At 34.9% G+C, this 17,135-nt stretch overlaps 1 protein-coding gene across 1 annotated transcript in view; it reads left to right on the top strand.

Annotated features, from left to right (window-relative positions):
- ARID5B (AT-rich interaction domain 5B) overlaps window positions 1-17,135 on the top strand; it is a 418,659-nt gene that overhangs the window by 76,542 nt on the left and 324,982 nt on the right. Inside the window, exon 3 of the mRNA XM_053692259.1 lies at window positions 15,285-15,510. Coding sequence (XP_053548234.1) covers window positions 15,285-15,510 — 226 coding nt within the window. The remainder of the gene's footprint in view (window positions 1-15,284; window positions 15,511-17,135) is intronic.

Genomic DNA, 17,135 nt, shown 5'->3' on the forward strand with positions numbered 1-17,135 from the left:
TAGTATCAAGAGGACCAGAATCCTCTATTTCTAATGCAAATAACACTTCTTTAAGTAAAGAACGAATAAATTCCATCTTGAACAAATACAAAGATTTATCAGCATCAACCTCTGAGACAGAAACCTCTGAACCAGAAGAACCATTATCAGTATCAGAATGATGATGTTCATTTAAAAATTCATCTGAAAAAAGAGAAGTTTTAAAAGACTTTTATGTATACTAGAAGGAGAAATAACAGACATAGCCTTCTTAATGGATTTAAAAAATAAAATCTCTTATGTTATCAGGAACACTCTGAAAATTAGATGTTGACGGAACAGCAACAGGTAATGTAACAGTACTAAAGGAAATTTTATCTGCATTAATAAGTTTGACATGACATGCAATACAAATAACAGCTGGAGAAACAGATACCAAAAGTTTATAGCAGATACACTTAGCTTGGTAGCTCCAGCACTGTGCAGTGATTTTCCTGAAGTATCTTCTGACTCAGTTGCAACGTGGAACATCTTGCAATATGTAAAAGAAAAAAACAACATATAAAGCAAAATTGATCAAATTCCTTAAATGACAGTTTCAGGAATGGGAAAAAAATGCCAGTGAACAAGCTTCTAGCAACCAGAAGCAATAAATAATGAGACTTAAATAATGTGGAGACAAAAATGACGCCCATATTTTTTAGCGCCAAAAAAGACGCCCACATTATTTGGCGCCTAAATGCTTTTGGCGCCAAAAATGACGCCACATCCGGAACGCCGACATTTTTGACGCAAAAAAACGTCAAAAAATGACGCAACTTCCGGCGACACGTATGACGCCGGAAACAGAAAAAAAATTTTGCGCCAAAAAAGTCTGCGCCAAGAATGACGCAATAAAATGAAGCATTTTCTGCCCCCGCGAGCCTAACAGCCCACAGGGAAAAAGTCAAATTTTTTAAGGTAAGAAAAAAAGATTGAAACAAATGCATTTATCCCAAATATGAAACTGACTGTCTGAAAAATAAGGAATGTTGAACATTCTGAGTCAAGGCAAATAAATGTTTGAATACATATATTTAGAACTTTATAAATAAAGTGCCCAACCATAGCTTAGAGTGTCACAGAAAATAAGATTTACTTACCCCAGGACACTCATCTACATGTTTGTAGAAAGCCAAACCAGTACTGAAACGAGAATCAGCAGAGGTAATGGTATATATAAGAGTATATCGTCGATCTGAAAAGGGAGGTAAGAGATGAATCTCTACGACCGATAACAGAGAACCTATGAAATAGACCCCGTAGAAGGAGATCACTGCATTCAAATAGGCAATACTCTCCTCACATCCCTCTGACATTCACTGCACGCTGAGAGGAAAACCGGGCTCCAACTTGCTGCGGAGCGCATATCAACGTAGAGGCAAAGTTTGTAAAACTGAATTGTGGGTGTGGTGAGGGGTGTATTTATAGGCATTTTAAGGTTTGGGAAACTTTGCCCCTCCTGGTAGGAATGTATATCCCATACGTCACTAGCTCATGGACTCTTGCTAATTACATGAAAGAAAGTTGGAATTTAAAAAACCAAAAGTTACAATTTTCAGATGTGAATTACAGGAAAATGGAACAAAATAAATAATGAAAGTATATTGCGAAGTTGTTTTTTTTTAACTACACATAATCAAACATTTTATATTACAATCTCGTACTGTTTTATATCCCTTTAAATACATGTAGTTGTTATACTTGCAAAAAGGGTAATAAAAATACTGCAGGAATTGATGGTCTCTGCATATTGTAGTATTCATGCTCAATCGATTATATTGTTTTATTTGAAGAAATAAAATGGATATAACCTCTCTAAAGGAATAGAAAGGTCAAAATTGAAATGCGCATCAGTGAATTTTAATTTCAAATAAAAAGCATTTTTGCAATATAATTCTATCAGCAAAAATGCTTCTAGTAAACACTATTACTGTTTTTCAGTGGCATATACACATATGCTGTAAAGGCCTGCGCATCAATATTAAAGTTGTGAGAGCTGGCATGGTGTTAATTGTGCTTGTGAAGACATTAAAAATTATTAATTTTTTCTATGTGAAGAACATAGGAATGTGAAATATGCGTATAGCCCTTTACGTTTTGTCATTTAGGTGTAATACGGTGTCGGGTTAGCACACATAAAGAATTGCTAACCTCAATGCACATTAATGAAATATAAAAATACATTAATAAAAAATATTATATCTACTGTAAACATTATTAAATAATCTAATATATATATATATATATATATTACATATTACAGTATGTATGGTCATTTTAAATAATATTTAAAACATTTTAATATTTTATTTTTAATATTCCAATAACACACATTAAGGTTAGCAATTTGTCATGTGCGCTAACCTGCCACTGCATTAGACCAAAAGCATGTACCCTACGCATATTTTACATTCCTGTGCTTCAGATAGAAAATAATGCAATTTTTATTATTAAATATATATTTATGTATATATCTGGTAATGTTTATATAAAATAGATATCTTTACCTATACATCTAAAGGAATAAATATACAGGTTTAGGTTTATATATTATCCTGTAAGTCAGTGCTTTCCAAACTGTGTGTCGGGACACACTAGTGTGCCGGCAGCAGTGTGTAGGTGTGTCCCTACTTCAGCACAATTTTTTTTTTTTTTTTTTTATTGTTTTTTGGCTTCTGACTTTCCACCTGCCTGCTACACATGTCACATGGTTGACACGTGATGGGTCACAGATCAATTTAACCAATTGGCACAGCTCAGTGGGAACTGAATCTATTACCATTGGCGAATTTGGCGGCACATTTGCTCCTGACTGCAAGTGTAGCCAGTGAGTGGGACAGCAGTGTGTTTGCAGCGCGGGCAGTAGTCAGTCGGACTCACAGAGCTCTGAGGGTGGCAGCTTAAATGCTGAGCTGAAGTTAGAAGTCAGTGGGATTTTTTTGCAACTAGCTCCCAGTAGTGAATTGCTGCTCCTACTCTTGATATATGGATAGGAAGTGGAAGCTTAAAAATTCTTGATGATGAAATGTGAGTGTCTTTATCTAATATTACACCAAATATTCAGAAACTGTGTTCATCCCATCAACCTCATACATCCCATTAAAATAGTAAGTAGCTATTTGTTTTATTAAACTTGTTTTTATTCTTGCAGATACTTACTGTTACTTGTAAATACATTACGTTATTATATCATTTATGTATGTGTCCGTATCTTTTAAAACAAGTTAGTTTAACCTCCTGTTTGCTAGTACAACGGAATTACTGTGTCGCAAAATGATGTAGGTCTACAAAGTGTGTCACCAACATGAAAAGTTTGGAAAGCTCTGCTGTAAGGGAAGAACATTGGAATGTTAAATATGTACAGTAAGTATACAGTAAAACACAAATACTTATATGCATCCGTACATACAGGAACACACACACACATATTTATATGTATACATATAAAAATACAGACATATTTAGACATGTATATTTATTTATATAAAGTATATACTGTATATATATATATATATATATATATATATACACACAATATAGCCCTTTACCCTTTTTATATACCATATAACTTTAAACCCTTATAACAATATATATATATATATAGGGCTCAAAATATCCAGTTGTCCAGTGGTCCCGGATGACTTAGAAATTGCAGCGAACAACTTTAGAAATGTGACTTTTTCCTATCTTTAACATTTAGTGGACTGCTAACTTTTTCCCTTTGGGCTAATATCTTTTAATCCCTTACTAGTAAACCATAGTGATATATTTCCACCCCCGTATATATATATATACACTGTGTGCAGAATTATTAGGCAAATTAGTATTTTGACCACATCATCCTCTTTATGCATGTTGTCTTACTCCAAGCTGTATAGGCTCGAAAGCCTACTACCAATTAAGCATATTAGGTGATGTGCATCTCTGTAATGAGAAGGGGTGTGGTCTAATGACATCAACACCCTATATCAGGTGTGCATAATTATTAGGCAACTTCCTTTCCTTTGGCAAAATGGGTCAAAAGAAGGACTTGACAGGCTCAGCAAAGTCAAAAATAGTGAGATATCTTGCAGAGGGATGCAGCACTCTTAAAATTGCAAAGCTTCTGAAGCGTGATCATCGAACAATCAAGCGTTTCATTCAAAATAGTCAACAGGGTCGCAAGAAGCGTGTGGAAAAACCAAGGCGCAAAATAACTGCCCATGAACTGAGAAAAGTCAAGCGTGCAGCTGCCAAGATGCCACTTGCCACCAGTTTGGCCATATTTCAGAGCTGCAACATCACTGGAGTGCCCAAAAGCACAAGGTGTGCAATACTCAGAGACATGGCCAAGGTAAGAAAGGCTGAAAGACGACCACCACTGAACAAGACACACAAGCTGAAACGTCAAGACTGGGCCAAGAAATATCTCAAGACTGATTTTTCTAAGGTTTTATGGACTGATGAAATGAGAGTGAGTCTTGATGGGCCAGATGGATGGACCCGTGGCTGGATTGGTAAAGGGCAGAGAGCTCCAGTCCGACTCAGACGCCAGCAAGGTGGAGGTGGAGTACTGGTTTGGGCTGGTATCATCAAAGATGAGCTTGTGGGGCCTTTTCGGGTTGAGGATGGAGTCAAGCTCAACTCCCAGTCCTACTGCCAGTTTCTGGAAGACACCTTCTTCAAGCAGTGGTACAGGAAGAAGTCTGCATCCTTCAAGAAAAACATGATTTTCATGCAGGACAATGCTCCATCACACGCGTCCAAGTACTCCACAGCGTGGCTGGCAAGAAAGGGTATAAAAGAAGAAAATCTAATGACATGGCCTCCTTGTTCACCTGATCTGAACCCCATTGAGAACCTGTGGTCCATCATCAAATGTAAGATTTACAAGGAGGGAAAACAGTACACCTCTCTGAACAGTGTCTGGGAGGCTGTGGTTGCTGCTGCACGCAATGTTGATGGTGAACAGATCAAAACACTGACAGAATCCATGGATGGCAGGCTTTTGAGTGTCCTTGCAAAGAAAGGTGGCTATATTGATCACTGATTTGTTTTTGTTTTGTTTTTGAATGTCAGAAATGTATATTTGTGAATGTTGAGATGCTATATTGGTTTCACTGGTAAAAATAAATAATTGAAATGGGTATATATTTGTTTTTTGTTAAGTTGTCTAATAATTATGCACAATAATAGTCACCTGCACACACAGATATCCCCCTAAAATAGCTAAAACTAAAAACAAACTAAAAACTACTTCCAAAAATATTTAGCTTTGATATTAATGAGTTTTTTGGGTTCATTGAGAACATGGTTGTTGTTCAATAATAAAATTAATCCTCAAAAATACAACTTGCGTAATAATTCTGCACTCCCTGTATATATATATATATATATATATATATATATATATATATATATATATAGTACTCCAAATAGAAAGGCACTCTCCGGTATTAAAGTAATCAAATTTCCTTTAATGTGACGTTTCGGAGATTTTAACCCCTTCCTCAGAAGATAAAAACATATTACATGTTATAAACTTACCCCCATATTTTTAGATTGTCCCTTGCGAGATGCCATGGCTGGCCGTTGGCGCATGCTCAGTTGTGTCACCGGAACGCCAATCTGTATTTTCGCTCTGGATTTTTGTACACGGTGTTGGGTATATATATGGGGGTAAGTCTATAACATGTAATATGTTTTTTATGTTCTGAGGAAGGGGTTAAAATCCCTGAAACGTCACATTAAAGGAAATTTGATTACTTTAATACCGGAGAGTGCCTTTCTATTTGGAGTACTGGATTACTGTGTTTAAGAGCACCCTGTAAGTTGCAGTAAGGTTGAGAGTGCTGTGATTGGAATCTTTTATAAATATATATATATATATATATATATATATATATATATATATATATATATATATAAAATGATAAATAATAATTATAATAAATAGTGCTGCCATTTAGTGCTCTCACAACTGGATAACATTCTTGTAAAACTGCCGTCATGTAACACTTTAGAAATGTGTCGGCTCCTGAACATACACCCCCCTGCTTTTCAACAAAAGATACCAAGAGAACAAATAAAATTTGCTAATAGAATTAAATATAAAAGTTGTTTAAAATAGCATGCTCTATCTGACTCATGTCCCTTTAATTTACTTCTGTTATCTAATTTGCTTAATTCTTTTGGTAGCTTTAGTTAAAAAGCATAGCTAGATTGGCACAGGAGCTGAGAACTAGATGCTGATTGACGGTTGCACATATGCCTGTTGTCATTGGCATACCAATGTGTACAACTAGCTCCCAGTAGTGCATTGCTGCTCCTTCAATAAAGAATACCAAGAGAATGAAGCAAAATTGAGCATAGAAATTGAATGTTCTATCTGAATCATAAAAGAAAAAAAATGGGATTTTTGCATTTTAGGCTTTTCAACGTTTACTGTTCAACGTTCAAGAAACGTTATTTGACGAAAACGACTTATTCACAATTAACTATTTAATTATTACTTAGACATTGCATTTGTATATTTAGTTCAGTGGCTGTTTCAAACAAAATAAATCTTTTTGTATATTTAGGCATCTGGAACTGAAAATTAAACTGCAGTTTAATTTGCATCTTGAGTTTATTTGTAAGGAAACCATAAGTGCATCATTTTCTGAAGTTGTTTTGGTGCAATTACCTCATTGTTTTATTTCATTTTTAGTACAAAAGCTTAAATCAATATTTGTGTCCAAGACAAGGAAAAAACACATTACAAGCATGAGACTGTTCTTATGTGAGTCAGAGTTTCAAGAATTTATATTAACTTACTTCATTTCTGTAAAGACCAGCAAGCCGTTAGTCATTTCATTGTGACAAGCTACATTTGCTTCGAAATGGACTTAAAAATTCTTATGTACCAGACACCCATTCTCAATTCTATCAAATAACTGAACTATTTCATCACTGTTTTCCTGTTTCTGACCACATTTTTTTGTTCAGATAATATTTATTTCTTTTTATGTTAAATTGGGGTTAATTTCAATATTTCAGACTTTTTTTTTTTTCAATATTGGAAAAACAAGAACGGCCATTTTTTGTGTGCCCATTAACAAAGTGATCGCAATCAGAGCCAAAATGGTTAACTCACATCGAATACGATCTCCATTTTCCCACAAAGTCAGAATTTACGATTATGGATGCTGATCACTGAAATCTGATATTGGTTGAAGGGACATGAAACCCAAAGATTTTTCTTTCATGATTCAGATAGAACAATAATAGCTAACCTTGGCACCCCAGATGTTTTGGAACTACATTTCCCATGATGTTTAGACACTGCAGTCTATTTGAGCATCATGGGAAATGTAGTTCTAAAACATTAGCGGTGCCAAGTTTAACCTATCACTTAGATAAGACATCCTCAAACTTGACCCTCCCAGAAGTTTTGGAACTACATTTCCCATGATGCCCAGCCTGCTAATATGCTGGCTGAGCATCATGGGAAATGTAGTTCCAAAACCTCTGGAGGGTCAAGTTTGAGAATATCTGACTTAGATAATGCCTACAATTTTAACCAACTTTCCAATTTACTTCTTTTATTTAACTTTCCTTTTTCTCTTGGTATTCTTTGTTGAAAATCATACATAGGTAGGCTTAGGAGCTGTGAGCTAGCTGCTAATTGGAGACTGTACGTGTATATATCTCTTATCATTCGCTTACCAATGTGATTAACTAGTCCCAGTAGTGCATTGCTGCTCCTTCAATAAAAGATACCACTAGAATGAAGCAAAATTGATAATAGAAGTAAATTGGAAAGTTGTTTCAAATTGTATATTCTATCAGAACCATGAAAGAAAATTGTGGGTTTCCTGTCCCTTTAATTGGGTTAATGGAGTCTGCGTGTGTGTTTTGCAGTTGGATAGAGTGGTGTTTATAATATGTGTTAAACAAGCTTAATGCTTTTTTTATATTGGCAGGATGGGTATACTGTTTGATCATTGATATGTTTTTAAACTTTTATTTATTTTAAAAGTATTTTTTTAAAAAAAATAATAATGTATTTCATTAAGAAAAACTTGTATTCCATTTTGGTGAGATTTTCATCTTAAAGGGACAGTCTACACCAGAATTGTTGTTGTTTAAAAAGAAAAGATAATCCCTTTATTGCCCATTCACCAGTTTTGAATAACCAACACAGTTATAATAATACACGCTTTACCTCTGTAATTAACTTGTATCTAAGCATCTGCTGACTCCCCTCTTATTTCAGTTCTTTTAACAGACTTGCATTTTAGCCAATCAGTACTCACTCCTAGGTCACTTCACGTGCATGAGCTCAATGTTATCTGTATGAAACACATGAACTAATGCCCTCTAGTGGTCAAAATGCATTCAGATTAGAGGTGGTCTTCAAGGTCTAAAAAATTAGCATATGAACCTCCTAGGTTTAGCTTTCAACTAAGAATGCCAAAAGAACAAAGCAAAATTGGTGATAAAAGTAAATTAGGAAGTTGCTTAAAATTGCATACTCTATTTAAATCATGAAAGGTTTTTTTGGACTTGACTGTCCCTTTAACTCAAGAATACTGCAGGATATATTTTATTAGAAGAAAGCCACTTGTCTTCTAAAACAGGGTTTTAACCGTTTACTTTTATTATTCAGGTATATCATACAATTTTAAACAACTTTCCAATTTACTTCTATTATCTAATTTGCTTTATTCTTTTGTTATCCTTTATTGAAAAGAATACCTTGGTTGGCTACAAAGCAGCAAAAACTGATAACAGTGCAGCTCTGACTCACGTTAATTTATTAAGACATACGGTAAGCACATATAATCAATGCTCTTACAAGATAAAAGAAAGATTTGGGCACATCATGGTTGTATAGTCCTATAAAACGAGGTCCTCCATACGCTTACTCAATCATCTCAGCTTGCGTCCGGGCCATTATAACAAAACAAGTGTCTCAATGTTGGCGGTTTGTCCTTCAATGAAACCACTGTTGCTAGTTGCCAGCTGACGTTGCTTGTGGATGTACCGTGGCTCAGTCAGGACCAAAAATCTCAACGCGTTTCTCCCGCTCAAAGTGCAGGCTTTCTCAAGAGGAGCAGCAAAGCACTACTGGGAGCTATCTGTCGATTTGGGGCTGCATATATCTGCATCTTGTCATTGGTTTACCTGATGTGTTCTTTTCGCTTCCATTAGTGCATTACTGCTCCTTCAACAAAGGATAGCAAGGTAACAAAGCAAATTTGGTCAAAGAAGTAAATTGGAATTTTTTTTTAAATTGTATTCTCTATCTGACTAATGAAAGAAAAAAATTTGTGTTTCCTGTCTGTTTTAAATCCCAGTACTTTATAGAAACTAAACCTTTACACTTATATTTTCAATATTTAAACAACTAATATAATATTACAAATAGTTCTACATATTATTTTAAGGCTAATCTTTGCTTTGAATACATCATTATATCTGGCATGGTTTTTAATGTTTAACATTCTTTGATGAAGATGAAATTACTGTAAATTAGAATCACGAGAATGCGAGTATGAAATAAAAACAAAGATTTTAAGAGCACGATTGCTAAACGCCATTTCTATATATCACAAGTTCTGTTTTCTTGTGGTTCCTGCATATCTTGCTAGCTGTACGATATATCACATATAAATCTATTAAATACATATACATATGTAAATGTGTTCCAGTACCGATGGACTATACAATAGTGCTGAATATAGGTTTAATGAATCTAGACCATAAATTTATATATACATCTAAAATGGTGAGATTTCAAAGTGTTTTATGCATGCACAACATAATACAATTATTCAAAATCATCTTGGAACACTGGAAAGCTTATAAAAAAAAGGCAATTTTGCGGCTGATTTAAAGGGATATTAAACACTTTGAGATGGTAATATAAAATGATAAATTGTATATATAAACCAGCTCTGCAATATACTATCATTATTTATTTTGTTCTCTTTGCCTGTAATTCCTTTCTGAAATTGTGAGCTTTTCAGTTCCTGTTAGAAATGGAAGTGCAGAACACTGTTAAATCCAGCACAACCATTGGCTGCACACTCTAGTGACCTATGTATAACTGTCTCTAATTGGCCACAGCAGAGAAGGTAACACAAGTTACAACATGGCAGCTCCCAGTGTTTTATAGACACTAAAACTTTACACTTATTTTGTCACTTTTTAAACAACTAATTAAACTTTAAAAAATACATCTACATGTTACTCATGGACTAATCTTTTCTTTGAATGTATCATTCTATCTAGCATGTATTTAGTGTTTAATGTCCCTTTAACACTGTGTGGGCGCCTCACCTCAATAAATACCAACAGTATACGCTGTCAGCCTTTATCATTGCACAAGCATTTCTAGTGATGTCAATAATCCCCATCGTATCTGATCGGGAGGACGACTTAAGGAGCAGCTGTCTTATGACTGCTGCTTCTTAACTCTTATTTCCGGCGAGCCTAAAGGCTCGCATGATAACAGGTGCATTCGGGCCTTAATAAATCGGCCTCTATGTGTGTTGAAATTGAAGTGTCCATTTTGTTGGCAAAATAAAGTGCAAAACTCATCAGGCGGATTGGAATTGCCAAAGTGGTTGGTGTACATGTATTGCAAGGGTGATTTTACCGCTATCTGATCCAAACATTTTCAAATATAAAAATTATTATTGTTTGTGTTTTGATCTCTCAGAACTTGATTGGGATCCAAAAACAATGCAAATAAACAGGATCAAAAAGATTGGAATCAACCCCATTATGTTTTAATTTGCGGTTTTAAATAGTATATTGTGTTTCACCATTCCTCTTTAGTATTCATGTTTTGGACAGATTGTTTGTCACAAAAAAAAAAAAACAGCTTCCTATATCCAGCCATGAAGTCGTTTGGAAATCATTTGCTAATGGAAATCTGTTTGTCTGGTATTTCCTATGGGGAACATCATCAAAGAAGCAGAGGATGAGCTGGACAGCAGTAACTGTTAATAAATTAATAGCTAGTGCTACTGCTACAAGCCAGCAGCACAAAAATATAGGATCAGATTACAAGTAGGGCACTATTTCCCCCCCTCTTGTAATACCAACGCTATTTAGTGCAGTCTTGATATCCATTGAAAGTATAGGTTGCGCTAGAGCTCTGTCGGCTACGCTAACCCTTCTTTGGTAAATGGGATTGAATATGGATTTATAATTTCAAGTTGTGCACTAATGTTAGCGTGGTCCAGGGATATTGCTTATTGTGACCTGTGCTATAATTAGTGCGCCACTTGTAACCTGGCCAATATTTTTTTTTTAATCAATTTAGTTTATGGGTCAGGATTATAAAAGAACAAAAGGGGGAATAAAATGTTGTTGGCTGACACACATGAATTGATTAACTGACAAGGATATTGTTGGATCATTATTGAATAGTGTAAAGCAGTAAATCTGAAGCCTTTCATCTTCACTAGATGAGATTATTGCATTAATGAACCAAATTGTAAATAGAACTACTCTATCCATTTGAGTTCAGATGTTTGATAGCTTCTGAGTCACATTTTTGCTAGCTTCTAAAATAATAAATGTAATTAATATTTTAGCTATGGGCAAAATGTTAATGCAGTGATGAAGAATATTTTTTTCCTTGGACAGCTATTGACAGGCAGGAAAAAGAACACATCTCATGATACAAATTATAAAACTTAAAAATAAATAAGATAAATAAACATTTCAATTGAATCAAATTTACTTTATTGTCTTGAAATCCTTTAGTAAAAAGCATACTTAGATAGGTTTAGGAGCAACAATGCACTACTTAGAGGTAGCTGGTGATTGGTGGCTACACAAATATATTCCTCTTGTCATTGATTCACCAGATGTATTTAGGCTGTTCTCAGTCAATCATTGCTCTAGTGCTGACTTTAATGATGTGTTTAACCATTTTTTTGTTTCTGTAAAGTGATGGACGCCGCCATGTTGAAAGCTAGGTTTCCCTTTTCTAATCTTCTGTTGCGGACACTTAGGGACAGATTAAGGCTCGATTTATCAAGCCCTTCTCCTTCCTTTTGACTGCAGGTTTGCACAAGAGAACCTGCAGTCATTATTTATCAAGCAGTGGTCTTAGGTCGATAATTTCAATCTCCCTGGTCTCGTCCGACTGGGGATATTGACAGCTCCTGCCGGCGCGTGATTGGCTGTGCGCGGGCACGGGTGGGTTCACCAACAAAACGGTGACAGGCTCCTATCAACCTCTTGTGCCTTTCATTCCCAGCCATGTTGGGAGGTACGCAGTGGGAACTGGTGCCTCAGAAAGTGTGTATATAAAAAGATTGTGCTCATTTTGATAAATGAAGTAAATTTGATGTTTTATTTTTTTTGGTCTCTCTAGGGAACGTAGGACCAGTACTTTATTTTTAAAACACTTTCTTTTTCCGTAACTAAAATGTTCCTTTTTTTTACATTCTTGGTTTCGTAAAGATGTCAGTGCAAAGCTTTTTTTTCTGTACATGCTGCTATTTTATTTAAAGTACTATTGATGTTAAACATTTTAATTACCAAGCAGGAAGCTTTGCCAAGAAACATCTTTATTGTTTTAGCTTGAATTCTTTGGCTGCTTTTACCAACTCTATTTATGGGTCCAAACTTCATGTGCAAAGGAAACATATTTATTATATATGCTTTGGTATTTGTTGCTGTTTGCAGTTTTATTTAGGAATGTTTGTAATTACCCCAAAAAGGCATTTTTTAAGAGTACATTACTGTTTTTTTATTTTAGTTTTTTCTTATATTAGTGCTATTTAATATTCTCTAGTCTAGTCGACTTTGAATACATGTACAGAGGACAATAAATGCATTAGCATTAAAGTTGTTCATACAAAAGCCTATGTATATATTATATTTTACTTATAGGACCAGTCAACACAGTAGATTTGCATAATCAAGAAATGCAAGATAACAAGACAATGCAATAGCACTTAGTCTGAACTTCAAATGAGTAGTAGATTTTGTTTCTGACAATTTTAAAAGTTATGTCTTTTTCCACTCCCCCTGTACCATGTGACAGCCATCAGCCAATCACAAATGCATACACGTACCATGTGACAGCCATCACACCATTCACAAATGCATTTTTATTCTTGCACATACTCAGTAGGAGATGATGACTCAAAACGTTTAAATATAAAAAGACTGTGCACATTTTGTTAATGGAAGTAAATTGGAAAGTTGTTTAAAATGGCATGCTCTATCTGAATAATGAAAGTTTCATTTTGATTGAGTGTCCCTTTAAAGGAACACTGAACCCAAATTTTTTCTTTCATGATTCAGATAGAGCATGCAATTTTAAGCAATTTTCTAATTTACTCCTATTATCAATTTTCTTCATTCTCTTGCTATCTTTATTTGAAATGCAAGAATGTAAGTTTAGATGCCGGCCCATTTTTGGGGAACAACCTGAGATGTCCTTGCTGATTGGACAGAAGCAATAAAAAAGTGCTGTCCGGGGTCTGAACCAAAAATTGTCTGGCTCCTTAGCTTAGATGCTTTCTTTTTCAAATAAAGATAGCAAGAGAACAAAGAAAGATTGATAATAGAAGTAAATTAGAAAGTTGCTTAAAATTGCATGCTCTATCTGAATCGTGAAAGAAAAAAATTGGGTTTAGTGTCCCTTTAGCCCTTTCAGGTAGACAGAGCATGGTAAATGTAAAGTGGTTATAATAATATGGCAAGAGTGCGCTGCATGTTTTGAGAAACCCTTGCCTTTGTACGCCTAATGTGATGTATTGTGTAAAGAGAATGAATACATCTTCACATTGCATATAAATCACTTTGTGAATCATAGGGCCAAAATCATTTTATTGCTTTATCGTCTGGTGTAAACTAAAAACCAGACATTCTGTTCCAGTGCTTTATTCTCTAGTTTAATAAAGCACTTACACTGTACCTATATTCACTGATTGAACTGTGTATTGCCAACTTGTCTGATAAATCCCTTGAGTAACCAATTGCTTTTACCTAGTGACAATAATTATTATATAATAGATTTTTCTTTAAAATGTGCTGTATTTACGTTCTAAAATAACTGTGTGTTGTAAGACATTTTCCTTCTCCATTAAATAGGTAATATTTGCTATGCAGTTTTAATCCATAACATTTTGCATTGCTTCGTCTGTGTGGTTATATCCACTGGTTTATGTGAAGCAACACTTAGGGCTCAATGTGTCAAGCCCTTCTCTAAACTTTGACTGCAGGTGCGCACAACAGAACCTGCAGTCAGGATTTATCAAGCAGAAGTCATCAGAACGCTGCTTCCCTGCCCTATTCTCCACCTCTTAGGTGGAGAATTTCAATCTCCTTGGTCTCTTCCGACTGGGGAGGTTGACAGCTCCTGCCCATGCGTGATTGGCTGTGCACGGGCAAGGGTTGCACACAAGCGCATTCAAGTGCTTATGTGTGCAGTGGTAAATGCGGGATTGCTGCCCGTCAGAGGAGAAGCCTATGTGGTACATGAGAAACATTTTTTTTTGTTTTGATACATCTAAAATACTGTATTTTAAATATTATATTTTCCTTCCTTCCTTGCTCCCTTCCATTCCATTCTTTTCCATTCTCTCTCCTTTCCTTCTTTTATTCCTTTCTTTCTCCCTTTCATTACCTTGCATACCCACCCTTCTTTATTTTTTCATCTGTACTTCATTCCGTCTTCCCTCTCCTTCCCTTTCTCCCTCCCTGCCTTCACTTCCCTTTCCTACCTTTTCTCCCTACATTCATTCCTTCTTCCCTCCCTTCCATTCTTTTCCACCTTCCCTTTATTTACTACCACCTTCCCTTTTCTTCCTCCCTCCCCTTGCATTCCCTCCCTATTTTTCTCCATCCATCCTTTCTTCTTCCCTTTCGTCAATGTTTTCCATATTCTATTCCTTTTTCTCTTCATCCCCTCAGATCCTTCCCCCCTAGTATATTTTAACTGGCCAGTGGCACTCTGGGGCCTGGGTTTTTCAAGCCCTGTACTATACGAGACTGATCACAGGTTTAAAGGATATTCTTTCTTATTCTATTGTTTCATGTTGGTCTTCTTGAGTAGAGCTTTCTTTGTGTTGTGAAAGAAACATATGAACTAAATTAAACTGTGTCCTGAATGGGCATAATCCCACAGAACAATGTGCCGCTTTGTTCATTTTCAGTTGAGTGTCTCTGTTGAATCTTATTATGTACTATAACATGTTGACGTTTCAGTATTAAAACTCACAACTTGGGAACTGATCGCCTAATTCATGATGTTTAATGTTTTTCAGGATGAAGTAATCGCCGTGTCAGAGAAGGTGATTGTTAAACTTGAAGATTTAGTTAAGTGGGCCCAATCAGACTTTTCTAAATGGAAATGTGGGCTTCCAGCTCTACCGCTGAAACTCCAAGAGCTTGGAAAGAACGGCCAAAGGGAGTCATTGCTCAAAAGTCGCCAATCTACTCTCAACAGTGGACTCAATTTCAAAGATGTCTTCAAAGAAAAGGCAGAGCTAGGTAAATATAAATACTACACATGCAGTAATTAATAAAAACAAAACATATTAAAAACTGTAGCTAAAATGTGGGTTTTTTTAACCACCAATTTTATTACAAATTTGTACGACTTGTTTATTTGGAACCAACCAACTGATTAATATTATTGTATTATATATAATTATCCAGCTTCAAAACAGAATATGGATAGTACCTTATTAAAACATTATATGTTGTCATATGGTAAAGAGCATCATCTAAACATATTTGTTTTGTTTCTTGAAGAATGTGAGGTAAAAAATATTACATTTAAATTGGAGCTAATACAACTATAGCTGATTCTTATTGGCTGACTCCGAGTGTTAGTACGAAGTATCTGTAAGTCAATTAGTATTAGCTTGAAATACACAACAATTAGTTTAAAGGGACACTAAAACACTAAAAAAAAACAGTTCTCAGGAGCTGTAAACACTACAGCAGCTCCTAAGTTGAAAACAGCTGGCAGCTCTTTTTATAAGCAGGACTTTATGTGTTTAAGCATATAGAGTTCCAGAGTGGGTATTAGCTCACAAATATATACAATTTCATATGAATGGCAGAAATTTTGTGAATACAGAGTCCATTTTATTTATAGTTACACTACATAAATATAGACTATGTAATTCATTGAAGTATAACTTCTACTATACTATTATATTATTGTTTTGTTTCAAATGTATAAACCCTAAGTCACAAATTTTAAAAAAAAATGACTGAAAGAATATGCAAGTATATTTTAGTAATATACTAATGGATGACCAGAATAGATTTTATAACAACTGACAATGAAAATATTTGTGCGTGTGTTTAGAGAATGAAGCAGTAAGACGATCATTGCGTGTATTACATTGGAATGGAACATTCTAATAACTGTTTGACATAACAGCTGTCTGAGCTAACCAAGATACATGGCAAATAATTCTGACAGTGAAGCACCTGTTTTATAAAATGAGTTGTATGTTTTTTACAAAGTTGAATTTTGAGTGGTCAAAGCCACATTTTTTGCTATATTTGGCAATTGTGACAGTCAGTTAATAACCCCTCTAGTGCGACTCTACTACTAATGAATTGGTATCTGGAAACAAATCATTGTATATAGTCATCTCACTTAAAGGGACACTAAACCCCAAAAAATGAGATCACAGGTGAGGATGGTTACCTTTAATAGCCATTCAAACCCCTTTGTGTCAACTTGTGTGCATGTTATCAGGCCAAAATCACCAGGGTATGTAAACTTTTGATCCGGGTCATTTGGGTAGTTTCTGTTGTCATTATGATTTAAAAAGAGTAAACACAGTTGATTGATAATAAATGGCTTCAGCCAAACACTAAACATGAGGGAAAGGAAAGTTTTTGTGTTATCATTCATATTCTCGGACAAATGGCCAAGAAATCATAAATTCTGCCAGGGTATCTTAACTTATGAGTACAACTGTATATATACTGTATATAAAAACAGTATGTGTGTGTATATATATATATATATATATATATATATATATATATATATATATATATATATATATATTCCGTTAGCCATCTATTACTGTTTAGTTAGTAATCTGAACCGGTCTTCTGTATTATCAATAAAGTCTGGTTAGTTGTAT

Source organism: Bombina bombina, chromosome 9 (assembly GCF_027579735.1).
Source record: "Bombina bombina isolate aBomBom1 chromosome 9, aBomBom1.pri, whole genome shotgun sequence".
NCBI lineage: Eukaryota > Metazoa > Chordata > Amphibia > Anura > Bombinatoridae > Bombina > Bombina bombina.